Source organism: Lygodium microphyllum, chromosome 20 (assembly GCF_053477565.2).
Source record: "Lygodium microphyllum isolate KBCC chromosome 20, Lygodium_microphyllum_v1.1.10, whole genome shotgun sequence".
In the NCBI taxonomy this organism is placed as follows: domain Eukaryota; kingdom Viridiplantae; phylum Streptophyta; class Polypodiopsida; order Schizaeales; family Lygodiaceae; genus Lygodium; species Lygodium microphyllum.
Window position 1 is genome coordinate 55,144,929 of NC_141154.1, and position 27,312 is coordinate 55,172,240.

At 44.2% G+C, this 27,312-nt stretch overlaps 1 protein-coding gene across 5 annotated transcripts in view; it reads left to right on the top strand.

Moving 5' to 3' along the window:
• The first annotated feature begins 3,961 nt into the window (after positions 1-3,961).
• Positions 3,962-27,312, top strand: part of LOC148018909 (pentatricopeptide repeat-containing protein At1g76280-like) — a 113,974-nt gene continuing 90,623 nt past the window's right edge. For 4 of the 5 annotated variants that reach the window (XM_087701193.1, XM_087701191.1, XM_087701192.1 and 1 more), the window contains exons 1-3: positions 3,962-4,098; positions 4,270-4,372; positions 26,159-26,337. In XM_087701193.1, coding sequence (XP_087557319.1) covers positions 4,060-4,098; positions 4,270-4,372; positions 26,159-26,337 — 321 coding nt within the window. In that variant the 5' untranslated portion in view covers positions 3,962-4,059. The remainder of the gene's footprint in view (positions 4,099-4,269; positions 4,373-26,158; positions 26,338-27,312) is intronic. The other variant, XM_087701194.1, reaches the window with a different exon arrangement.

The window sequence follows — 27,312 nt, forward strand, 5'->3', positions numbered from 1 at the left end:
ACATAAAAGAGGTGCCAAGGGCACTCTTGTTGAATTTATATTTTCAAAGAAAAAGACTTGGAAAAACTATCATTGATGCTAATGGGAGCACATGCATTGGTAAATAGAGAGCTCACCAAACTTTAAAAAATAGGACTGAACTTGAATGTTGACAAAAATCCTACGATGAAAGGTCCAACTAAATCATAAGCTTTGTTGATGTCAATATTAACCAAGACAAAGTTTGACCAATGACTTAATGCTAGGTCTATTGAGAATAGAAGGTTGAGGGTAACATCTTGTATGCTCTTGCCGTACATGAAGCCATACTGCTGGGGTGTACAATTCTATCTAGGAGGTGCTTGACTCTCATGACCAAGGTCTTAGAAATCACATTTTATGAGAAGTTCAACATAGCCAAGGGCCACTAGATAGATGCCTTGGTGTGCATTGAAGACTTTTGTATATACAAATTGTGAATGGCCATGGTCCTCTATGGATTGAAGTAAGCTCTTAGGGCGTGGTACCAAAGGATCGATCAATTATTCTTACAAAGTGGCTTCCATTAGTCAGATCATGACCCCAACCTTTATTATAAGGTTGTGGATGATAGGTGTGTTTTGGTCATCTTGTATGTGGATGACTTGATTATCATAAGGACTGACTCATGGGAGGTTGATTGGATTCCAGAGATCTTGCCGCAAGTTTCATGGCAAAGCTTGGTATCCTTCACTTCTTCCCTTGTCTCAAGATGTAGTAGATGAAAGATGGCATTTTCATTTTCCAACATAAGTATATCTTCGAGCTTCTTTCAAAGTTTGGTATGCCCAAGTGTTGACTTATTTGAAGGTTGTCTCCATATGTAGTATGGACTAATTTGTACAGTGTTTGCCCAAGTGTGGACTAATTGCATAGGTCATCTATATAGAGGATGAAGGAGAATGAAAGAATTAATCAATGCACAACAATACTTGATCACAAATGAGAAGCAATGTATTGATGAATGAGGGAGAGTACAATGCTCGAGGTGATCACCGTGAAAGTGCCATACTTATGTACTAATGATGCACAAAGTGTCTTTTTATAATAAAATGAAACCTTTCCATGCTCCATTGAAAACTAGGAGACAACGTTCAAGCATTTCAGCCATCTATATTATTGGGAAGTAGACAAGTCATTGGCTTGGGTCCATATTTTAGTTGCCTTCTTTTGAAATGTCCCGCTAAGCAAGGAAGTATTTACTCAAAACAATGGAGGTCGCTTCAAAGTCTATAATAACCATTTTTGAAAGCAATTAGTACAAGTTTATGATTGGATGCAATCACCTCATTTAGGCTTCGATAGGACACTCAGTCGTCGCTGAGACACCATGCACCTTGAGAGATATAGAAGCAATCAAGCCTAGAAGCCCCAATGCAGTTGTAAGAGTTGGTGCATATATGACCTTTCAAAACATGGAAGCGATGGTTGCGGCTTCCCCATCAAGCCAATGTGGTAGGCTTGAGAGGTTAATTTGTATAGGACATCATGGGCAAAAGAAGAAGACTAAGGTTTCCACTTGCATGCATGTCAGGCCGTCATGTGACACATTAAGGGACATGGTGACAAGCATGGCATCATGTCAGACAATGAATGCAATAGCTAGACAAACCCAATGTAGTTCTTGACTGCTAAGATAGTTCGAGGATACAAATGGAATCTATATACACTATAATTGGTGAATTTCACAAACCTAGTTGCCCATGCTAGGCTAGTTGAGTTTGTTATATTTTTCCGTCATCTCGCCACACTAATCTTGGCAATGCATTTACTGATACATCTTTAGCTTAACCTACTTCACCAAGATTTTCTTCACATCCATTTGGCCCCACTTTGGCCCTTACACATTCAGGGATGGGTGACTGTGTTAGTCTAATAGCTCTCAAGACAATAGTCCAAGGCAGTCACATTGAGCTTTGGGAAGATGGAGGTGAAGAGGGAGATTGTCTTAGAGATGAAACCCATGTACTACAACCAAACCTTGATAATGATGTGGATGGCTCTTGGGGGTAGACGAGAGCTCAGGGTGGCTTGCTGTGGCTCGTGGTAGGGCGATTTCCTGCTTCCTTGCTTTCAACCCCCTTGAGAAGCTAATGGGTCAAATAAATAATATTCAAGCATTCAATGTGCTTGGTATGTAGGCCATGTGGCCTCCTCCTACACCTTATTAGTGACCAAGAGGTTAAGTGCTTTCGAGAAGCCTCGAGAATGGCTACTCTGCTTACCTTTGGTTGCATTTGTTATTCTCGTATATTATGATTGTAACGCATCACTTGTTGCAAAGAATGTTACTATGATGTAAACCTCAAGTTTGATCATGGAAAGGGTAAAATATCATGAATCAATATTCTCATGCCATGAGTAATGCAAGCTTGATTTTATAAGTGGGTTTGTTGAATTTTATCTTTATATGCATGATAAGGGATGTGCGTGTGTGTGTGTGTGTGCGCGTGCGCGTGTGTGTATGTGTGAGGCTACATGTTCTCTTCAATAAAAGGTAATATTATATTTTATAATGGTAGTGTAGATAGAACTTACTATGTTTTTCTGTGTTTTGCCCAAGTAGTCTTTGTCACATGTGGGGGTTCAGATTTCCCTTGAGTCTTTATCACATCACTATCACAAGTTAACCTTGAATTGACCAACAACTTGAGTTTGAGGGCTATGAGTGTGACCTACCACAGACATGCACACAAACACATGCACTTCCTCCATATGTAGTATTGTCAAAGCTGATTCCTATGTTGTTGTGTGAGCACAGGAGTGTCTCGTGACATTTATTGTTCCTCTCACGAGAGAGAGAGAGAGAGAGAGAGAGAGAGAGAGAGAGAGAGAGAGAGAGAGAGAGAGAGAGAGAGAGAGAGAGAGAGAGAGAGAGAGAGAGAGAGAGAGAGAGAGAGAGAGAGAGAGAGAGAGAGAGAGAGAGAGAGAGAGAGAGAGAGAGAGAGAGAGAGAGAGAGAGAGAGAGAGAGAGAGAGAATGTATATGCTCAACACACACACAAACTTACACTCTCAATGCTTCCTAGAATGCCTTGCACAATTCTATACTTTATATGATCATCGAAGTGTGTACATTTTATGTGAGATGAATTTATCGTAAATCTATTCTATAAATATCATTTTGTGTTCTTTTGCTATGCTAATGAAATATATAATTTATAGAATGATTTTAAGATTTAAAAACCATAGTTTTTTGCCTCTTGTAATTGTTGGTGTTTTGTGTAGCATTGTGCACAAGGTGTGGGAATCACATTATTCATTAAGCGAGCGAAGTGTAGCCTCATAAGCTTTGCAATGGCACCAATTGCGTGAGTGCGGTTAGTGGGCTTGGCCGGTAAAGAAATTGTTAGTAGGTGTGGTAATATAAATCAAGCTTATCGAGTAGTTGCTAGTATGGAATTAGTGATCGGAGTTGTGCTGGTTACACATCAAATGGCGATGCCCACTTTGCAAGTATTAACCAATGAAAATACTTTTTTAGGAGTCGGGCATCCATAGTCCTTTACACATTATTGGAGAGGACATGACTTGATGTTTACTTGTTAAATAGGTGAACTCCCTGCCCACTTTTGAACGGGGAGTCTCTCCCACCCAGTTTGGACAAGGGTGCACCTTTTGTATTTGCAACCAATCAAAAAAATTATAAATATAATAAATTCCATCTTTTTGCAAAATATGTCCTTTTGGTGTGTAAAGGCTTTGTGCCCATGTATGTGCCTAGTTTCAAAAATTGTAAGTGCACCCTTTGGGCAAGGGTTGGGCGTCTGCCATTTGGTGTGTAACCAGCCTTATTCTTAGTCTAGTGGGATGGTCAAGTGTCAGGGTGAATTTACATGGTGAAATAAATTCGAATTTACATGGTCAAGTGTTAGGGTGAATTTACATGGTGAAATAAATTCGAATTTCTTTTTGGATGCGAGCTTTTCGAAAATAATTTTTTTTCACAGGCACGTTTACATGGAAACGCTGTCGCTGTTGTTCATCGTCGTCCACCTGCGTCTGCTGCATCGATCGTTCGTATCAAAGCGCAGACGAAGTCATGTCTAGATCGATGACATTCTGCAGGCAAGCCCGACAGGTGAGTGCACTCGATTAGGGTATAGGCATCGCGATCTCTTCCTCAGAAATGTACATTGATGCTTTCTGAGTCAATGTAGCCCGTTCCACATATTTGATGCGGTGACCTACTGTTGTCGCGATTAAAAGGGAGTTTTTTCGGCTGATTGTGAAACCACTGCCTTTCTTGCAGCTTCCCAGAGGAGCTGTCCTTCTCCAACCGCATCATCATCAGCCGATTTTGCTAGCTCGCCATTTTGCTGCGTCGGGGCCGACTCCTCCGACCGAGGAGCAAGGTTTTTTGGAATAAGAATTTCTAATTTATTGTCTGGGCCTTTCACGTGACAGAACTAAAAATGCTGTCCGGTAGTTGTTCTTGCAAACACATTTGTCGTTCAAGCCTCGAGCTGTATATTCTCTTATGGAGAGGCATCATCGTTATCGTTTGCACAAATGCCTGTTTTTCAAGCCTCAAGTTGTATTGTACTATGGACAGACATCGTAGCTATCCAATGTTGCTGTTCTTGGACTCTTGGATCTTCAACTTATGCTCTTGTGATTGAATTTGTGAGTTTTCTACCAGAAGAAGCAATCTGAGAAAGAGGTGATGTATAAAACATGCACAATGGGTGATCTAGAGGTGTTTAGTAGAGATGATTTTTAGGCGATGCATAATGGGCAATCTAGAGATGTTTACTGTCACTGGGAACACATTTGAAATGACTAAGATGAGATTCCTCTGTGATCTTTAATGCTGAAAGCCATGGGAGGAGGGGCTCTGTCAGCAGTCTTGAGAGTAGGTAAAAGCTGATGCATCTCCAACCAGACGTAAGATGAATGCGCATATTGCCCCAAAAAATATTGGTAAAGGAAAGTCTAGTAACGTAGGCCCGGGATCTTTGCCATTGGACTGCTGGGCATTCCTGCATGTGGCAGGGTTCTCTAAAAATATCAGCAAGAGGCTTGAATAAGAGCCCAGAGCACATGGAAATTACAATCAGTCCGAATCCTAAAGAAAGCCTCCTACTTCAGCTCTGAAAAGAACAAATTTTGAGATCTTTAGATCAGTCCTTGTTCTTGCTTACACCATATCAGTGCTTCTCTGTGTGTGTGTGTGTGTGTGTGTGTGTTTCTGCCCCCCCAAAAAAGATCCCCCCCCCAAAGAAGGGGGTGGGGGCAGCAGCCTGAATCAATTATTTTAATGAAGACAAACTAAGGTTGATAAGTGAAAGAGTTTCACTTGCGAGTATAATTTGACATGCTTGGGCATTGTATTAAAAGATAAACACAATTTTAATAGTAACTCCAGAAAAATTTGACTATGTGATGATCCATATGGCATGTAGATGGAAAGCCCAAACTTTGTAGCCTCTTGGATCATAGATGACTTAGCAAGGTGTATGGTCGGGGCCTGGGGGCAATAAGAATATAGCTTGCAATGGATGCGAAAAATATAGAGCTCCATGGTGATCTCTATGTATATGCACCTAATGTTTTCCCCTTGTTGTACTTGAATAAATATTAACTAGGCAACTTTACCACTTTCTACTATACAATCATCTCATTGACCAACTATCATATGACAATCTATGAAAATGACAGGGTTTGTATTGGTGATAATGAAATGTATTACAAACACTAGCAATAGATAAAATCTTAGATAATGGAAGAATGATGAATGAAATCAAATGATGATACAAAGGCCTTAAGCCTCTATTTCTATAGGACTAGGACTGAGGGGTGAGCCAAGGAGTTCGTGATGGTGGAGTTGTTGGAGATTATTGAATTATCTTGGTTGATGAAGGGCACATGTAGAAGGGATGTGCATTATGGACCAAGTGAAATGTAGTCCCTTGGGCAAGGAACATCAAAGAAGATACTAAATAGGTATGCTAAGCAGTAAAAGGAGCGAAGTGCAATCCTTTGTTGTTTTTGATGATGCAAACATAACCTCTAGATGCAACAACAATAAAACAAATATAGGACGTTTTGAAGAGCAGGTGTCAACATGACAGCAAAGCTATGTTTTTAGCATTCAAGGGCGAGCGGGAGGGTTGCACGTCAACACAAGGGGCTGAAGCGAGTGGAGATGTGTTTTCAGCTTTTGTAGCAGATTTTAGATTTTAATTGCCTCCAATGGTTTAAGCAGGTTCAAGATGAGCAAAGGAAGCCCTAGCAATCTACCTTTTGGAGTCAAAGGGGCTGCCCATTTTCTTGTGTAGGTTATTCAGGCGACCATGTTTACTGAAATCGACATGGAATTCCAGGCTATGATGGATCGTAAGGTCTCGGTGTGGTCGACTCTTTCACAAGATCAAAAGCTAGATGGGGAGAACTATTGCATTTGGTAGATGATGATGCTTGCTATTTTGGAGTCTTATGATTTGGTGGAGCTTGTGATTGAGGCAATTGACCATTTCATAGCTATTGATTCTTCTAAACTTTCTTCTTAGCAAAGGTATGCTCGTTGGAACAAGTTAAATGCTTGCATTCACTCGTTGTGATTTCTCTTCCATATCAGTTGTGATTGGACACAGAGTATTTGACCAATGCTTAAGAGATGGGACACAAGGAGAATGGTGTCTATTAGATGTGGAGTTCTTTAGCTCTTACTTCTCATCTTCTCACTTTCTAGTCTCAAACCGAGCTATGGTGGGCTCGGTTTCGCCACCTCAACTATGAGTACCTTTGGAAGGTAGCTCGTGACCAGCTTGTGCATGGATTTTGAGATGTTGGGATGAGCCATTCTCCATCTATATCTTGTATTCGAGGTGAATAACAAAGAGATGTGATTTCCAACAAGGCTTTGAGATCAGTAAAGCAGCCCTTGGAACTTGTTTCCACAAATTCATGCGGACCTATGCAAACGGAGTTCCTTAAAGGTAAGTCTTTACTTTATGTGGATAGTGGATGATTACAAGAGGATGATATGGGTGTATTTTTTGGCATTAAAATTAGAAGCTTTCTCTCCCTTTAAGGATTGGCTCACCTTTGAGGAGAATCATTTAGGATGGAATCTTAAGATGGCGAGATCTAACAAGGTTGGAGAGTTTGCCTCGAATGAATTAGCTCAGTTTTGTGCAGATCGAGGGACCCATTAGGAGAATGCCCACACCAATATTCCTTAGGAGAATGACATATTGAGCATAAGAATAAGAGTGTCATCGAGATGGCTCAGACTATGATGGAGCATTGGCAAACACCTCACTGTCTATGGGCTGAAGCAATGGCCACCGTAGCTCATATCCTAAATCGGTCACCCACATCCATTATTGTTGGTATGATCTCTTTTATGGCATGTTTTGGTCGAAAACTGGATGTTTCTTACTTCAAGGTATTTGGGTGTGATGTATATGTTCACATCCCAAAGAAACAAAGGGATAAGTTCAAGCTAGTGACATGTCTTCGTCAGCTATAGCTCTTAGTTATAGGGATATAGAATTTACGATCCCATATTATAGAATGTCTATATGTTAGCAGTCGTCAGCTCCCTTGCCACATCAGCAATGCCACGTGGCAGTTTTGCCCCGTGGCAACAATCGGATTGTCCGATTGTAGTCGGCTGTATTAAATGCAGCCAACTTGCCTATTTTGGCATTTTTACGAGGCATTCTTTTCAGTCTTTTAAAGGCCGAGTTTCGAGTAGTTTTGATGACTTCTTGTATTTGACAGGCTACAGCCTGTTGGTGACGGAGATAGCACTCGGGCTGACGGAGATCGAGGTCCTCAAGGCGGAGACATACGCAGATATTCTCTTTGCACCCGTGTATAATTTTGCATTCTTATACATCATTCTTCATTGCAGATTTTCTGCGTTTCACTGTCTCTTTCTCTCTCTCTTCTCTCTCCGTTCACTCTTTGTCATGGTCATTCACTTCCACATTGCTTTACTTTGACATGGTATCGGAGCATTGAAGGCCTAACTTAGGGTGGACCTATCTGAAGAGGAGTTTTCAGCGTGACACAAGGCTGCGTTTTCAGCGTTCAAGTGCGAGCAGGTGGCCTGCGCATTAGAACAAGGCTGAGGCAAGCGTGGGTATGTGAGAAAAGAGAAGATTTGCTGAAGCCGCTGCTGTTTTTCTGCTGTTAGAGAACGAGAAAGGCTGTGTTTTTGGCCTTCAAGTGTAGATTTTACCTTTTCATTGCCTTCGGCGGTTGAACAAGGTTCGGGACGCGTAGACAAGAGCCCTAGCAAGCTGCATTTTCACAGTCAGAAGGGGTTTCTTTTGGGTTTGTGCAGACATTGTAGGTGAAGATGTCTACAGAGACTGACATGGAGTTCTAGGTGATCATGGACCGAAAGGTGCCTATCCTACCGGCTCTTCCATCATATCAGAAGCTTGATGGCGACAATTATCGTATCTGGCGAGTGATGATGTTGGCCATATTGGAGTCTTAAGATTTGGTAGAGCTTGTGATGGAGGAGATCAACTGGCTCTTAGTGACAGATGAGTCCAAACTCTCTTCCAGTGCTCGTGTGGAGTTGACCAAAGCCCATTCTCATTGGGATAAACTGAATGCCAGGATTTGTTCTTTTTTTTTCTGTCTTATACCACAGCCGTGATAGCCCATATAGAGCACTTGATGGTGGCTCGGGCGATATGGTTGGAACTTGACCAGATGTACAACCGGATGACCCCTATGAAGAGGGTTTCTTTGGAGGTGCAGATGCGGACCCTGCCCATAAATAAGTCTTCTTTGCTTCGGGAACACATCAACAAGCTTCGACAGCTTCAGATGCAGGTTCCAAATGCGGGGAAGCCCATTTTCTCTAAAGACATGCCCAATTGCTGCCATGATTCGGTACTTTTTATTCTGCTCTTATTGCTTTAGGGCGGGAGTCGACTCTTCGATGGGAGGAGTTGGTTCCTATGGTCTTGGACCAAGAGGAACAATTGAAGGGACAGAATGCTTCCAAATCGGAGGCCTTGGTTGGTCAAGCCTCTCAGAAAAAGGGGAAGGACCGGAGGACAACAAATCTAAGAAGGACAAAGAGAAAGAATCGACATGCCATATTTGTGGTAAGACCGGCCATTGGAAGAAGGATTTCCGCGACAAGGACAAGAAGGACACCAAGAAGGACACGACCGATTCTGGAGTGGTGGCTGCACCCTCATCAGTTGCTTTTCTACACTTGGCGGTCATTGAGGACTCTATACTGAAGACTTCTGATGCTACGATGACAAGTTCCCAAGCTCAAGAGTGGATCGTGGACAGTGGTGCTTCATGGCACACGACTCCTTCGACAGTAGGTGTTCCCCATTTATGACCCTCACGTGGGCAGATTCTCATAGGAGATAGCTCTTCTGTGTCTATTGTTGCTCGGGGTGAGATGCGGCTGATTCTAGATGGATGTGGTGGTACCCACACTTCCGAGGTGTTGCATGTGCCAGGTTTAGGGTATCATTTGCTTTCGGTATATAAGATTTGTTCTCTTGGTCTCTTGGTGGAGTTTTGACAGTGATGCTGTACGAGTTCTTGATCATGGATTGAGGAAGGTTCTCTCTTCAAGGTTTGAGGAGAATGGCATCTACAAATTGAAGTCTTCTTCCGCTCTTACCTCTCTTCTTTTTACCTCTTAGACGCAATTCGAGCTATGGTATACTCGGTTTAGCCACCTAAACTATGAGTATCTTCGGAAGGCATCACGAGGCTCACTTGTTCGAGGTTTGCCGGACATAGTGGTGAGCCAACAAGCATGTATCTCCTGCATTTGTGGGAAACAACATAGGGATGTGATTCCCAACAAAGCTTCGAGGCGGTCTACTTCACCTATGGAGCTTGTATCTACGGATCTTTGTGGCCTGATGAGGAATGAGTCCCTGAAGGGGAGCTTGTACTTCATGTTGATTGTAGATGACTACAACAGGATGACATGGGCCTACTTCTTGATGCTGAAGTTGGAGGCTTTCTTTGAGGAGAATCTATCGGGCCGGAGATTGAAGACCTTGCGATCATATTAGGGTGGCTAATTTGTTTCTAATGAGTTTACTCATTTTTGTGCAGATAGGGGCATTTACTAGGAGTTTGCTAATACCAACACTCCTCAAGAGAATGGCATTTTGGAGTAGAAGAACCGAAGTGTGATCGAGATGGCATGCACCATGATGGAGCACCGACAGACACCTCAGTTTCTGTGGGCCGAGGCACTGGCTGTGGCAATCCACATCCTAAATCGATCTCCCACTTTAGCTGTTGACAGGATGACACCTTTTGAGGCTTACTTTGGGACTAAGCTTGATGTCTCTTATTTCAGGATCTTATTTCAGGATCTTTGGGTGTGATGCCTATGTGCACATCCCGAAGACGCAGCGTGACAAGTTTGAGGCGGTTTCTTGACGACAGGTATTTGTTGGTTATAGCTCCTAGTCCCAAGGTTATTGCTTGTATGATCTCGTGAAGTGGGATGTCTACACGAGCCGAGATGTGCGGTTCGTGGAAGTTCCGGTCACAGAGGGGGGTGAGGAGCACCCCATACTTGGAGATCCAGGGGAGAGTTGGGCTCCTGCGACTGTTCCTTTGGAGCTAGAGCCTCTTGATGGAGATTCTTCTTCAGATTCAGAGTCTTCTCTTCCACTGGCCACCCCAGTGGATATACTCGAGTCTTCAGTGGATGGAGATTGTTGAGGAAAGATCCGGCCTCCTCCTCGTTGGGCCCGTGACACCGTCCAAGATTCAGGGATCGAGGGGGTCCTTGAGGAGTGGGAACCGCAAGATGGACCGCAGAGGTCACGGAGGCACCAGGCACATACTACAGAGCTTGCTTGCTTTAACTATTGTTTGATGTCTCGTGTTATGCAAGATAGAGAGTCTACATCAGTGAAGGAGGCTTTACAGTCTGATCATTGGCGGAAGGCGATGGAAGCTGAGTTGGAGGCTATTGAGTGGAATGTGTGAGAGTGCGCAACGGAAGAAGAACACGAACACGGAGGAGAGGAGAGAGAAAGCAGAGAGAATGAAGGAAGAAAGTCTGCACTGACTGAGATGAATGCTGAATACACTGAAATGGACAGAGCAGTCCCTGCACGCAGCCCGGAGCGTCAGTGAGGGGACCAGGACAGACTGGAAGCAATGGCAGCACCAATGCCGGAGACGGAGACGACGGAGGCAGAGCTGAACCTGCAGAGCACAATGCTGGAATGACTGGGGGGGCTGCTATATATAGCCCCCAGGCCAGAAACTGGCCGACCTGCCAAATCTGGCCGACCTGGCCAGATTTGGCCGACCAGCCAGATCTGGCCGACTTTGGCCAGATCTGGCCGACCTGCCCAGAAAATGGGCCGACTGCAGCAAAAACAGCCCAGTTTGGGCTGTATGACACCCACAGGCTGCCGACTGACACGGACAGCCATAAAATGAACTGACAGAGCTCCTCTGTCTCCTGTCAGACTCTGACAGGAGCTCACAACCAGGAGATGACAGACTGAGAATGATAAAGAGCAGGCTAACACCCCCTCTCAACTCCTAGGAGAGTCTGAAGACCCAAGAACCGCATGTGATGAAGCAAAGAAGCCTGAGGCAAAGGCTTCGTAAAGAGATCAGCTGCATTGTCCGCCGTAGGGCAATAGACCACCACCAGCTCCGAATCCACGATCCGCTCTCGAACATAGTGATACTGAACCTCAATGTGCTTCGTGCGAGCATGAAACACCGGGTTCTTGGCCAGAGCAAGAGCACTCTGGTTATCCACGCGCAGCTCCGTAGGTCCGGTCTGGGAAAAGCCAATCTCCGCGAGTAAGCGACGGAGCCAAACTGCCTCCATAGCGGTCGAACATAGGGCCCGATACTCAGCCTCTGTAGAAGAAAGTGCCACAGTAGGCTGCTTCTTGTTGCTCCAAGAGACAGCACCAGATCCAAGGGTGAAAGCATAACGTGTAGTGGATCGTCTCGAATCCACATCACGTGCCCAATCAGAATCACTCCATCCAGAAAGGGTAATCCCATCTCCATACATGATCCCGAAGGATCGAGTCCCCTGTAAATAGCGAAGAATCCACAAGGCCGCCTGCCAGTGATCCTGGGTAGGAGTCTGCATAAAGGAAGACAATAAAGCCACCACAAAGGAGATATCCGGCCGAGTGTGAAGCAGCCAGATAAGAGAGCCGACAAGGCACCTGTAACGGGTGGGATCGGTAAGGGGAACTCCAGCTGTCAAAAGCTTGGACTCGGGGTCCATGGGGCATGAGATAGGCCGACACTCAGCCATATCAAACTCTGAAAGAAGCTCGGAGATGTACCTGTGCTGCGAGGTAAAAATGCCCTGTGCCATCTGATAGATCTCCAGGCCTAGAAAGAAGTGAAGGATCCCTAGATCCGTCATGTCAAACTCCTGCTGAAGAATGGACCGTGTATGCTCCACCTGCTGAGTGTCACTCCCTGTAATGATAAGATCATCCACATACAAGATAAGGAACACTGAAAGAGAATCCACAACCCGTAGGTAGAGATTGGGATCATAAGCGGAGCGCGCAAAGCCACTCTGTAGAAAGAAGCGGTCAATCCGCTGGTACCAAGCACGAGGAGCCTGCTTCAGGCCATAAAGAGCCTTCCGCAGCCTGTAGACATGATTCTCCTTCCCCTGCACAAGAAAACCAGGAGGCTGTGAAACATAAATCTCCTCCTCAAGAACGCCATTCAGGAAAGCAGACTTGACGTCCATCTGATAAATAGGCCAACGGTGGTGAGCAGCAAGAGCCAAAAGAACTCGAATGGTGGACATCCTGGCTGTAGGAGCAAAAGTCTCGAAGTAGTCCAAGCCTGCACGCTGTGCAAAACCCTTGGCAACAAGCCTAGCCTTATGCTTGTTCAAGGAGCCATCTGCAAGATACTTGGTCTTAAAGACCCATTTCACACCTATCACCTTCCGTTTCGCGGGACGCGGAACAAGCTCCCACGTATGGTTTCGCTCGATAGAATCGAGCTCGGCTTGCATAGCCTGTCTCCAAATATCCTGTGCAAGAGCCTCCTCAAAAGTGGAAGGCTCAGAATCCTGAAGAATCTGTGACATAAGAGCATAGTTCACACATAGTGAACTATCCCGCTGGGCCTGTAAACGTGCTGAACGACGTGGACCTGTAGAAGAAGCAGGAAAGTGAGTAACACCTGAATCCTGCATGAGCCGGCGATAGCATAAAGGAATCCTGAAAGACTCCTGCTGCTGTGAGGGAGACCGAGGGGTCTTCGGAACCTGCAAAACACCCAAATCGGAGAGGGACACCCCCTCACCGAGTGAAGGTAGATCCTCCGCATCTGAAGAAGGCTGTGTATCCCGTGAAGATCCCGAAGTGGCGGTAGTAGAGCTCGTAGAAGATGGAGTCACATCCACCAAAGGGGAAAGGGAAGCCGAAGGAGGAGGAATAGGGGGGGGTGCTAAGGGGCATCCTGGAAGGAAGTGAAGGGAGAGAAGGTGGGGGGGGGTCCGTCGATGACGAAGAAACATCTGAAATGGAACCATCAATCGGATCCTCAGAGGCCTAAGCCTCATCAAAGATCACATCCCTGCTCACCTCAACCTTCCGCGTCGTCGGGTCGTAGAGCCGATATCCCTTCGTGGTCGTACTATAACCAACGAAGATAAGCTTTCTCGACTTAGAGTCGAACTTCGTCTTCCTCTTCTTCTTGTCCACATGGACAAAAGCATCGCACCCAAAGATGCGAAAATGGGACACGGAAGGCTTCTTCCCAAAGAAAGCCTCATACGGAGTCATGTCCTGTAACGCCGAAGTCGGAGAGCGGTTGCGAATATGCACCGCTGTAGCCACCGCCTCACCCCAAAGGAAATGAGGAAGACTCCTATGCTCCAGCATAGATCGGGCCATCTCAATCATGGTCCGATTCGCACGCTCCACCACACCATTCTCTGATGGTGTGTTCGGATGGGAATACTCCACCCGAATACCATGATTCCTGCAAAACTGAGAGAAAAGGTGAGAAGTGAACTCGCCACCGTGATCAGCTCGAACGCCACGAACCTGGGAAGTTGTTTGGGTCTCCACAAACACCTGCCACTCACAGAAACGGGAGTACGCCTCGCTCTTGTACTCCAAGAAATAAGGCCACACATAACGACTAAAGTCGTCCACAATCAGCATCAAATACCTGGCCTTCCCAAGGGAGGCCGTGCCCATAGGTCCGCAAAGGTCGGTGTGAACCAACTCAAGCGGAGAAGTAGCCCTCCTAGAAGCAACCTGCGGGTGAGGCTGCCGATGCTGCTTGCCCCTCAAGCAGCTAGGGCACAAAGTGTGAAGAGGAGGGAAATCAGGAAGTCCCTCCACCATCTTCCTCCTAGCAGCCCGACGAAGAGAATCGAGGTTCAAATGACCATACCGAGCATGCCAAAGCAGCCCAAGCTCACGGGAAGTCCGCGCAGCCAAGGCTGTGAGCGTATAAAGCCCACCCTCCTGTGTACCTGTCCAAAGAGCATCACCTGTAGAAGCATCCTCCACTGTGACTGCATCCTATGTAAAAATGACTCGGGTACCTAACTGAGTAAGGCCATGCACAGATAATAGGTTAAAACCCAAATCAGGGACATAGAGAACTTTGGCGGAGGAAGACCGCCTGCCAGAAAACATAGGTAAAGTCCCCACGCCTCGAACAGGGACAGTAGAATTGTCACCAATGGTGACTGTACCCCCTCTGGAACGAAGATCCTGAAGCCAATCCTGACGGAAGGTCATATGTGAAGATGCTCCACTGTCGACGAGCCAAGGCTTCTCCTGTGTGGTAGAAGCTAGGGCTGTATCCTCCTCAACAAAGACATGCACAAACGCAGATTCTGTTGTGGCTGGGGCCGCCTTCGAGTCCTTCTCCTTAGGCTTCAAATGGGGATACTTCTGCCAACACTTCTCCTCGGGATGAGTGCCCTTTCCACAATGGGGACACTTGGGCTTCTTCTCCTTCGCATCCTTCTTGTCCTCCTCCTTCTTGTCCTTGGCCTTCTCCTTCTTTTGTTTCTTCTTCTTGCCGCCACCTGTGCCGGCCGTAAATGCCTTGGTGGAGCCACTGGCTCCCACCTCTTTGAGTCGCTCGTCATGCTCCAAGACAAGCGGGGAAAGCTCCTCCCATAGGAGTGTCTCACGGGTCCTCGAAGTGATGAGGCTGGTGTAGAAGACATCATAACGGGGTGATGGCAGCTGAGTCAACAGAATCATCGCCATATCCTCAGACGATATCAGACGACCAAGAGAGGCTAGCTCGCCTCGCATATCCTACATCTTCGTGATGTGCTCCTTCATGGAAGGAGAACCATCAAGACTGAGCATCCGCAACTTCTTCTCCAGGGAAATCTTGTGGGCAAATGTCTTGTGCTGATACAAAGACGCAAGCTTCGTCCACACTTCCGCCGCGGTCTGTAACCTGTGAACATGTACAAGAACAGAATCATGGAGACTCATAAAAAGAAAGGAACGGGCTCGAGAGTTGAGCCTATCCCATAAGGCTGCACGGTCCATAGAGGTGCCATCGGACGAATCCACGGGGGGACGGTCGATGGGCGAAGAAACAAGCTCCCAAAGGTCAAAGGTATCGAGGATGCAGGCCACCTTGCATGACCATAGGGAGTAGTTGGAACCATCCAACTTATCTTCCTTCGGAAAGGAAGGGAGAATCGGCACCTGAATAGAGGGAATCAAGGAAGGCATCCGCACATCTGAAGCAGTCTTCACTGAAGAAACCTTCGCGGTAGATGGAACCCTCTGAGATGCATGGACTGAAGAAGGACGAGTGCGAGGAGGTTCTTCCCGATGTCGAACTTCACGATAATCCCGCCTCCGCTCAAAGGAATGATGAGAAAGAAGTTCATCCTCTGAGTCTTCAAAGCCTGAAAACTGGTAAGACATCTTCCAATCTGCAAAATACCAAAGAAAGTTGTGCCGCTGTCGAAATAGGACCAGCAATGTGGTCACCAACCACCAAGACGCAGGCAGAGAGTGCCTACAAACACCTGGATCTGCAAAACGCAAAGATAACTGATGTCGATCACCAGGAAAGAGACCACCAGCACCAGGAAAGAAGTCGCCAGCAGGAATGTGCCGCCTGGAGTGAAAGCGACCAGCAGGACAGCAAAACGCAGCCTGTAGGGAGGTCGCCCAGCAGCAGGAGGGACAGCCTGATGGAAAACGCAGGATTTCTGCGTTGCTGGATGACGTGGCAGCCTCTGCAGACAGCGTGGGCAGCAAAACGCAGGCTGAAAGGCCTCCTGTAGAAGTCGCCTGGCAGTTGTTGATCAGTTTGCAGCAGCAGTAGGGTATCTCACTCCTGAGGGTATGTCCTCCGTGCTCTCAATCAGGCGATGATACCATGTGAGAGTGCGCAACGGAAGAAGAACACGAACACGGAGGAGAGGAGAGAGAAAGCAGAGAATGAAGGAAGAAAGTCTGCACTGACTGAGATGAATGCTGAATACACTGAAATGGACAGAGCAGTCCCTGCACGCAGCCCGGAGCGTCAGTGAGGGGACCAGGACAGACTGGAAGCAATGGCAGCACCAATGCCGGAGACGGAGACGACGGAGGCAGAGCTGAACCTGCAGAGCACAATGCTGGAATGACTGGGGGGGCTGCTATATATAGCCCCCAGGCCAGAAACTGGCCGACCTGGCCAGATTTGGCCGACCAGCCAGATCTGGCCGACTTTGGCCAGATCTGGCCGACCTGCCCAGAAAATGGGCCGACTGCAGCAAAAACAGCCCAGTTTGGGCTGTATGACACCCACAGGCTGCCGACTGACACGGACAGCCACAAAATGAACTGACAGAGCTCCTCTGTCTCCTGTCAGACTCTGACAGGAGCTCACAACCAGGAGATGACAGACTGAGAATGATAAAGAGCAGGCTAACAGAATGGTACTTGGTTCCTTGTGCCTCGTCCCTCTCATAAGAAGGTGATTGGTGTCAAATGGGTCTTCAAGACCAAGTACCATAGTGATCGCTCCTTGGACTCCTTGGACAAGCACAAGGCTCGCCTTGTTGCTAAAGGTTTTGCATAGTGCCCAAGTGTTGACTTCCATGATAGTTTTGCCCCTACAGCTCGCATGGCGACTATTCATGTAGTTCTTGCCTTGGCTGGCCATAGGAGATGGCTTGTTTTTCAGTTAGATGTGAAGTCAGAATTCTTGAATGGTGATTTGAAGGAGGAGATCTATGTAGAGCAGCCTCCTGGATTTGGTTCTTCAAACGGGCAGGTTTACCGGTTAAAGAAGGCCTTGTATGGCTTGAAGCAGGCTCCACGTGCTTGGAAGGAGAAGATTGACTCGTTTCTCTAGGCTCAGTTGGGCTATCGGCATTCTAGGGCCGATCCGCAGCTTAATGTGCACACTTCCGAGGGAGGTCATGTGTTGTTTGTGTTGTATGTTGATGACTTGATTATTGTAGGTGCTCATACCCAGAAGGTCGAAGAGATGAAGGCAGCCCTACACCAGAAGTTCGAGATGACGGATTTAGGACTTCTTCGTTTCTTTTTGGGCCATGAGATTTATCAGTCTCAGAGGGGGATTTTCATCTCTCAGTAGAGATATGTACAGGAGCTCTTGGTGACTTTTGAGATGGAGGATTGTCGGTCCATTTCTACTCCTATGGATCCGAACTGGAAGGCCACGCCACACGCAGATTCTCCTTTGGCTGATGCTACTCTCTACCGTCAGCTAATTGGCTCATTGATTTGGCTCCTCAACACGTTGATTTATGTTTTGCTAAAGGTCTCTTGGTTGGGTTCATGAGCGCGTCTCAGCAGGTGCATTGACAGGTTGCTCAGAGGATACTACGGTATTTGAGGGGGACCTGTGGCTTAGGGATTCGTTATCCAACAGGTACAGATGCTACTGATCTTGTTCTTGCAGGTTGAAGTGATTTAGATTGGGCTGGCGATGTGGATCAACGGCGGTCTACCACAGGTTATTGTTTTACCTAAGGTGCTGGTGCTATCTCTTGAAGTAGCAAGAAGTAGCCCACGATAGCCCTAACTTCGATTGAGACAGAGTATCGGGCTGCATCTTCTACCACATGTGAGACTGTGTGGCTTCGGTGGTTGTTGGAGGAGCTTGGATGCCCCCAGACTTGTCCTACTATCTTGTGATGCGACAATGAGAGTTGCATTGTCTTGGCACGGAATCCCGTATTCCATGCTTGGACAAAGCACATAGAGGTCCAGTATCACTTCATCAGGGAGAAGCTTCTGGATGCGATTGAAGACAATCTTGCAAATTTGTTTACGAAGGCACTTCCCAGGCTTTGCTTCATCGGCATTCCAAATCTGTTAGCAATCGTTAGCTCCCTTGCAATGTCAGCAGTGCCACGTGGCAACAGTCGGACTGTCTCGACTGCAGTCGACTGCATTAAATGCAGCCGACCTGCCTATTTTGGCATTTTTACAAGGCATTATTTTCAGCCTTTTAAAGGCTGAGTTTCTAGCAGTTTTGATCACTTGTATTTGACATATTACAGCTTGTTGGTGACGAAGACAACACTCGTGCTGACGGAGATCGAGGTCCTCAAGGTGGAGACATACGCAGATATTCTCTTTGCACCCGTGTATGATTCTGCATTCTTATATAGCATTCTTCACTGTAGATTTTCTGCGTTTCACTCTCTTTCTTTCTCTCTCTTCTTTGTTCGTTCACTCTTTGTCATGGTCATTCGCTTCCGCATTGCTTCACTTTGACACTATATGAGTTGTGATGATCAACTAGAAGATAAAGATTTTGATGGCTAGTTCAAAGATCATTCCAGGAGAGCAGCTGATATGTTTGCAAAATTAGCAAAGGATCCTCAATTTACTTGGTTTTCTTGTACTTCCAAGGATAGCAATGTTAAAAGAGGAAGCCATTCTCTAGACTTTGGGATAGTAGGATGTATAGAAGAAAATGCAAAACCATCTCAAGATGTTTCCAATGTTGTCAATGAGCAAAATGACTAGTACCAGTTTGGCAAGATATGCAAATGCAAGTCCATCTTGGTAGTATCAATGCAATGGATTTTTGATGTCAATGCATGTATGCAAGTATGGGGCAGCTATCATGAGGACATGTATTTTTGAAACCTTACTTAGCATGTGGATTAATTTTTAATCACATGGTTAAGTAAATGTTGAACATGTGAGGTGTGACTGGGGTTAGAGTAAATTTACAAGCTTGTCGGAACCTGAGGAAATCACGGGATATTAAATGCAAAAGTTACTATAAGTTATGTTGCACAAGCACTTGGTGGTATATGGTGCCAATTGTTGGCCTAGGTCATTCATTTGGCCATAAGTGTCAGTTTGTGGCACTAGAGAAGTGGTGTTTAAAAGTACGTGACGCTGATTAATGGTCAAAGATGGTGTAGAGACACTTAGGAATCGAAGTTGCCTAGCCAATTTAATCATTGGCCAGTTAGATTATTTTTTAGGACATCGAAATAATTATTAGATTAATTTTTAGTATTTAAAAATTGAAAATTAATATTTAATCATGGATAATGTTGGAAAAACCATTTGGAAAGGTTGCCACTTGTCAAAAAATGCCCATGCAAGATTGAAAAACGTCTTTAGAGATTGGAGAGAGAGACATTTTAGTGCATTCAGCCTGCAAGAGAGAGGGAGGAGATGTTGCTGGTCTGATTTGCAGCCATTGGAGGATCTTTTGAGGTAGCCAGGGGTAGGAGAAGACCAATTAATAGTAGGTGACAATATCTACCGGTCGTTGAGACAGGATAGCAGCAGTAAATGACTGATTATTTTCAGTCTTTTGTATCTACAAGCTATTGAGATAGGGCAGCAGCAGTAAATCACTAATTTTCTTTAGTTCTTTGTGAAGAAAGTCTGAATTTTCTCTTCTTATCATTCTCTCTCATCTCCTAGCCTTTCTACAGTCTTGCTTTGAAGACAACAGCATTGAGATCACCAAAAACTGAGAAATTTCAGATTTCTTTGTTGTAAACCTTAATCTGCTGCAGAAATTAAGGTTTAGCAGCAGCCCTCAGGAAGCGTGCCAGAAATTGGAAACTCCAAGACTTGGATTCAACAAGGCTGAAGCTGTTTTAGTCAAATTCAAGTGGAGGGACCGGCAAATCAATGAATTCGGGGCATTTTCCATCTCCATCAAAGTAGGTGAAGGCCAATTGACTGCCAAATCAAGGGGCAAATTAGATTGAAGACTTGTTGGTCATTTTGGACAGCAAGGGGAGTTGGAATACTGAAAAGCGAAAGGGCGCCAGTTTTGGTGCCATCAGGGTGTCCATTGTCCAAGATTATAAGCTAATTTCTATTTCTCAGTTTTGTAATAAATGTTATTGCTGTAACTAAGTTGTATTTAGGGAATTATCACCCATCCACGAAAGGAAGGATGGTTTCATGGCTCCATTGCTGGATACTATCCCTTGATTTGGTGGGCTCGAGGCATCTGATTGCAAGCCAAAGCTTTGTGCAAGTGCTGATTTTTACTCTTAGCTGAGAAATGACAGCAATATGTCTTCATATAGTGAGATGGACTCAAGCAGTGATGATGCCTCTTAGTATGAACATTCACATGGGAATGAAGGAAATGCAATGCGGCTCAAACCATGGACAGAGAGCTGAAAATGTTGCTGTTGGGCAAGATGTTGGCCTTTAGGACATAAAGAGGTTGATGACTAGCAAAGTAAAGAGGAATTTAATGACTAGTTCAAGAATGGGATGAGGATAGGGACAAATCTCTTTGCTGAACTGGCAAAGGATCCTCAATTTACCCGATCTTTGAATGCTTTGAAGAAGGACAACAAAGGCAAGAAGAAGAAGCCTTCCATATCTTCGGGATAGCAAGATGCATCGAAGATAGTGCCCTTCATTTGAAGCTCCCAAAGATGCTAATAAAACAAAATAGTTGGTACTTACAGTCCAAGGAATGCAAATGCAAGGCTATCACACAAGAGCCAATCCAATGGATTTTGGACAGCCGAGCATGCATGCTATGATGGGACAGCCAGGATATTTTGGTGGAAGGATGGTTTTTCATGCTATGGTTGGACAAGGACCGCATACAGGAATGTATGGCACAAATCCCTGTGGTATGTAGCAACCAATGCATGGTGTGCAAGGCCTAATGTATTCTGGTATGATTGGAAATATGCAAAACCCTATGTATGATAGCATTGGCTTGATACCTAGGGCACAAAGTAGCATGTTTGGTATTGCATCTGCACCCTTGAATGCTTATGGGGCTCAAGAAATGAATGTTGGTAATGCAAATGCTTTGTTTGGCGTTGGTTTTGATGTAAATTCAACAAACGCACCCTTTTTGCAGCAGCCAATGTATGATAACTTGACACTAAAAAGGGCGGCAAAAGACTATGATGAGGGTGGAAAAGTAGTGAAGTTTGAGTCCTTCAATGGTGCACAAGATAGGCTGAAAGCTTTGACTTTCATTCAACCGTTTGACGTAGCCTATTCGGGGGGGGGGGGGGGGGGGAAACTTCACTGAGTCCTCAAAGATTCAAAAGGTAACCGCTTTCTTAAAAGGAAATGCATTACAGTGGTGGTCCACTCCTTTGATACAAGGTAGAGCACCGTGAAGGTGGGTACAATGCAAGCAAATATTTGCATCGAATTGGTTTACAAGTATCTTTGAGGTGGACATCATGATAGCTTGGAATCAGTTAGATGCTAAGGAATGTAAGAATTTGGAGCAATAATATAAGAAGTTTTGGGATGCATTGTTGCCTATTACCACTTATTGCTCCGTATCCCTTCATGAGCAAGTGGGAAAATATGTTTGTGGGTTGCTTAAAGGAATCGGGATTTTTGCATTAAATCCAGTGTGTCTAGCATGTCTCAGCTCATAGAGACTGTTGCTACAGCCGATGCTTTGGTGTGGGAAGAATTCGAGCTTCCTAGAGAGTGGGCAAAAGCCGAATAAAATGTTGTTTAAGACTGAAAAAAGGGGGAGATCTGAAAATCAGCTTGAAAAGAGGCCAAAATAGCAGATAAAGGGCTCGAAAACATCGACACAATGTAGGGAATTAATGGCAACAAATAAATGCTTTATTTGTGAACACGAGGGTCACATTGCAAGGGATCATCCTAATAGGTAGCAAGTTGGAAAGTTAAAATCGGGGAGATTCTAAAGAAAAGAAGCCCAAAACATTAGTGGGATTGGTGCTTGATGTTGTTAGTGATTAGCTCAATGATGATGCTACTAAGTTGTGTAGAGGGCAAAATTAGGAATCAACATGCATTGATTTTCTTTGATAATGGTGTACGAGTCAACTTCATCTCTGTTGACATGGTAGCGAGCCTGTCTAGGCATCAGAGAGGATGAGATGGGACCCGTGGGGGAAGTTGAAATGACATGTAAAGGCCATGCAAAGCCCATCACACCACTCATTGAAAAGCTTCGGTTGCATATACAAGGATATATCAACAACGAAGAGTTCTTCATTGCTCCACTTGAGGGTTGTGATGTATTGATTGGTATGCCATGGTGTCACCGTATGCATGTAGTGATTGATTCTTGTGCAAAAAAGATCACTATTCAGCATAAGGGAAAGGTACTTATACTTAATATAAAGCTAAAAGGTGAATCACTCCATGTTGTATCTGCAATTGCCATTTCTAAAGCAATGAAAAATCATCTTTCAGCTTACTTGGTTTTTACTAAGGATAAAGATGATAGTGAGAATGTTGGGAACATGTCTAAGTTAGAGAAGGATCGCATGCCATTTCTAAAAATGTATATTGATTGCTTCTCTCAATCACTTCCAAGGCAGCTATCGCCTAGAAGGCCAGAAGATCATGGCATAGATTTTATTTGAGGAAGTAGACCACCTAATAAGCCACCCTACAGAGTCAGTGCAGCCCATGGGATAGGAGGAGATTATGAGACAGGTGAATGAGCTGTTAGAAAAAGGGCTGATTTAGACCAGCTCATCTCCTTTTTTGTTGCCCAGTGCTTTTGATGCAAAAAAAGGATGGTTCATGGCTAATGTGCATTGATTATCGTACTCGAAATAAGTTCATGATAAAGAATCACTTTTCGATTTCTCGAATCGATGATGTTATGGATAGATTGCAAGGGGCAGCCATATTCAGCTATATAGATTTGAAAAGTGGGTATCATCAGATATGCATTAGACTGGAAGATGTGCCTAAGATAGCTTTTGGGACATCTTTTGGATTGTATGAGTCTCTTGTTATGCCTTTTGGACTTACGAATGCTTGTGCGACTTTTAATCGGATAATGGATTATATCTTCAGGCCACATAGAGGATTTGTGGGTACTTTCTTTGATGATATGATTGTCTATTCAAAGAATGAGACAGAGCATAGAAGACACTTGACCATTGAGTTCAATGAATTGTGTGAGCATAGGTTGGCTATTGTCAAAAGATGACGTACTAGCGAGATAGTAGGATTTGCAGGGAGGAGCATGGAGTGAACTTGGTAAACATTGAGAGGAGAAGAGGAGAGAGAAGAAACTTTGATGAATGGAATGATGATCTGAATCATGAAGTGAATATGATACAAGGGAACGAGGGTGTCGTAGCACATGGAAGATGATAAAGACAGCTACGAACCACGAACCGCAATGTTCTCCTGAATGTTGGTTATGCAAATGTGTCTTATGGTGTTGGTTATGATGCAAAGGTAGCAAGTGTACCCTTTTTGCAGTAGTCAGTTTATGATAATTTGACTCCGAAGGGGCAGCAAAGTACCATGATGAGGGTGGAAAAGGGGTGAAGTTTGAGGCCTTCAATGGTGCACAAGATAGGTTAAAACCTTCGACTTTCATTTAGCAATTTGATGTAGCCTATTTGGGAGGCAATTTCTCCGAATCCTCTAAATTTCAAAAGATAGCTACTTTCTCGGAGGGAAATGCATTGCAGTGGTGGTTCGCACTTTTAATGCAAGGCACATCACCGTCAACATGGGTATAATTTAAACAAATGTTTGCTTCTAATTGGTTGATGAGCACCTTTGAAGTGGATCTTATGATTGTTTGCACTAATTTGGATGCATGACAATGCAAAAATTTAGAGCAATACAATAAGATGTTTTGGGATGCATTGTTGCCTGTTACTTCTTATTGAGTTGTCCCTCTTCATGAGCATTTGGAGAAGTATTATTGTGGATTGCCTAAAGGCATTAGGGATTTTTTGCATGAAGGCCACCATGACGAGCATGTCACAACTCATAGAGATGGCAAGTACAATCGATGCTTTGTTGTGTGGAAAGGATTTAGGCTTCCAAGTTGATAATGAGGAGCCATCCGAGAAGTGTTCAAAGACTGAAAAGAGAGGCAGATCTGAAAATAGGGCTTAGAAGAGGCAAAAATATCAAGGAAAAACTTGGAAAACACTTGCACAACCCAAGGTGTTTGGCTGCAAATAAATGCTTTGTATATGAATAGAAGGGGCACATGGCAAGGGATTGTCCCAACAGGCAGCAAGTTGAAAACAAGGAAGATTAGAGCTAAAGTTTCTAGGAGGTACTTTGTGGAATTTTAGAATTATCCACCAATGAATACCAAATGGACAGAAGAGGGTAACTTCACAAACCACTCTTGGTTGTTGCAACTCTACCTAGAAGCCTTTCAATTGGAGCCAACTTTAGATCAAGTTCGGTTAGGCTTAGTAGAGCTTAGAAAGTCGAGAGCATTGCTTGATGCTCAAGGGGAAGTTAGCACTTTTACTCCTCTAGTGATGGACAACTCTAGTATATAGTGGATCTTGGGTGTATTTAGCATGTATCTAGGGTACTATTTGCTGACAGTATGTTTGCTAGGAGGTCACTGTCGAGCATACTAGTCACTAGCATTGGTATGTAGATGGGTATGGTTTTCATTGCAGCTTTGAAACTGTACATTTGCATCAGTGTATGATCATTAGAGTATGGTCATTAGATATGATCATTAGTGGTTGACTATCAGTTGCTGCTTTTTAGCATATGGCCATTAGTTTTCAATGGTCTTCAACTGGTTTTTATTGACAGCAGTATGTGAAGTAATATCATTGATAGTACAACTATGGTTTATACTTAGTTTATGCTTTACTATGGTTGTTTTGTTAGAACACTTTTGAGATAAAGTTAATGGATGCATTCATAGTGGTTTTGACAGTAGTCAGAGTTCCTTTTTTGGTCAGTAATGACTTACTTATGAGGGTGGAAATTTTAGCATGAGTTGGGTAGTAGCATAGTAAAGTAGTAGGTGTCGATGTTCTTTGACTATAATGCCTATGCTTTTTCTAGTTCAATACTAGTTCGCTTTTGCCACCTTGTAGTGCAATTGAGGACAATTGCAAGGATTTCAAGGGGGAGGTGTGTCACAAGGACGTTTATTTTAATACTTAGCTTTGGCATTATTAAGTTGTGTACATGTGAGGTATAGGTGAAATGCAAGTCAGTTAAGTGACAGTGAGACGTTAGTAACTTTGGTGATCAATGGATGACATTGGCAAAAGTTGTATTGATTTATGCTTGATAAATACTAGATGGTACCCGGGGTGCAGCCATTAGTATCAATGGTGACACTAGGGACATTATTCTTGTGATGCATTGATTGTTGGTGCTTTTTTCTTCTATCTCCCTCTCTTCCCATTTCTTGATCACCTTTTGTTAGATGTGTCGAGTCCATTTGGCAGTATTTACAGCTATTTTTGTGTGCTTTTTGACACACATGTGAACCGCCTCCTAAATCTGCCACTTGGCACAGCTGAAAACTGAAGGTCAATAAAATATATTAAAAAATAGGTAGTTATGATGATTGTGATGAGATGACCAACTTTTCTAACTGACCCTTTCTGAAATTCGTTTTTATGAGAAACATATTAATAGGATATTGCTGCAACTGTGATAACTTATTTTACATAAATAATGCAGATCAGCCAATTTTTAATGAAATTACAACCACAACCGTATGAAAGTATCTTGTAACCAATTTTTTCCAACTAGATTAAAGTGTGTTGGGCTTTTTTGTAGAATCTTTTTCGTGGCTTTTTGTAATAAATTTGTAAGTTCAGTATTTTGACATTTAGTTTTTGCATATTTTTCAACACCCTCAAGGGGGGGGAGAGGGAGAGGGAGAGGGAGGGAGGGGAAAGGAAAGGGACGATAAGACAAATGTTATCCTTATTGCAGATAATTTAGGTGATGACGACGAAATAAGCACTATCAAGTCAAAGATTCGTAAAGCATTGCGAGATAGGAAGGATGATGTGACATTGAAGCATGTGAACGAGTTTTTCAACTTGAAAAGTGTCACTCTATTTGACTGCAACAAGATTATCAAATCATGCTGGCTGAACTCCAATGCCAAGGTCCTTGATTGTATCTTTGTATTTAGTCTCTGGTATTTTGAACCGATTGTTGCTTTTGATTGTTCATCTTGTGCATGGGACTCTTGTCCGTGTTGATACAACCTAGGTTAAGCATTTCTTGATTAGAAAAACTATAAACAAGACAATTGGTCACTTGGTACTTATCCAATAGGAAACAAGGTGTAAGAAATCGATTTGGAACCATCTACCCAGTGAATTGTTGATTGTTCATTTTGATTTATGGGATTTTCGTTGGAGTTTTACAACCTAGTTGATGTTAGCATTTCCTTGTATTCATGCTAGTCATCTCTTGGTGGTAAAGCATTGCGCATCTACAAAATACAAAGACAATCGAATAACAAATGCACAGATTGATAAAGAAACACAGTTAGGATAAGGGTTAACACACAAAGACAATGAATATAGAAGTTAATGAAATCTGGATAATGAATGAATAGGTACAATGCTCAATGCAGCAAAAACATTATGCAAAGTGAAAATTGATCCCTGAAGTCCTGTGTCTGGAGGACCAAGGTAGAGAGTATGAGTAGAAGAGTGTGTCATACTTTGACGGATCCCGAAATATAGAAGGTAGCTTCTGAATATGTTTGGCAGCAGTAAATGTAGCTTGTGATGACCGACAAGCAGTAGGAGTAGATGGACTGCAAATCCAACAAATACTGATGATGTGGCAGCCTGGCAATGCAGCAAATCAAGTAAATGCAGCCCAAATGATGACATGACAGATCATGTGCTCCAAAAGTAGGAAACACAAATGTGGATGATGACTCGCAGGTCAAGTGGTTCCTAGAACAGCAAAAGACAGATCAGGCTGATTGTACAGTGCAGCAAACATAGTAGCAGGTCACATGGCCGTAGGCAGCAGCTAGGGAAGGTGTGCTTTGCAAAGGCTGGAAGACATGTAGCAGATGGTAGACAGTGATGGGCAGGAGCTCCGGCTGAGACACCCTCTAT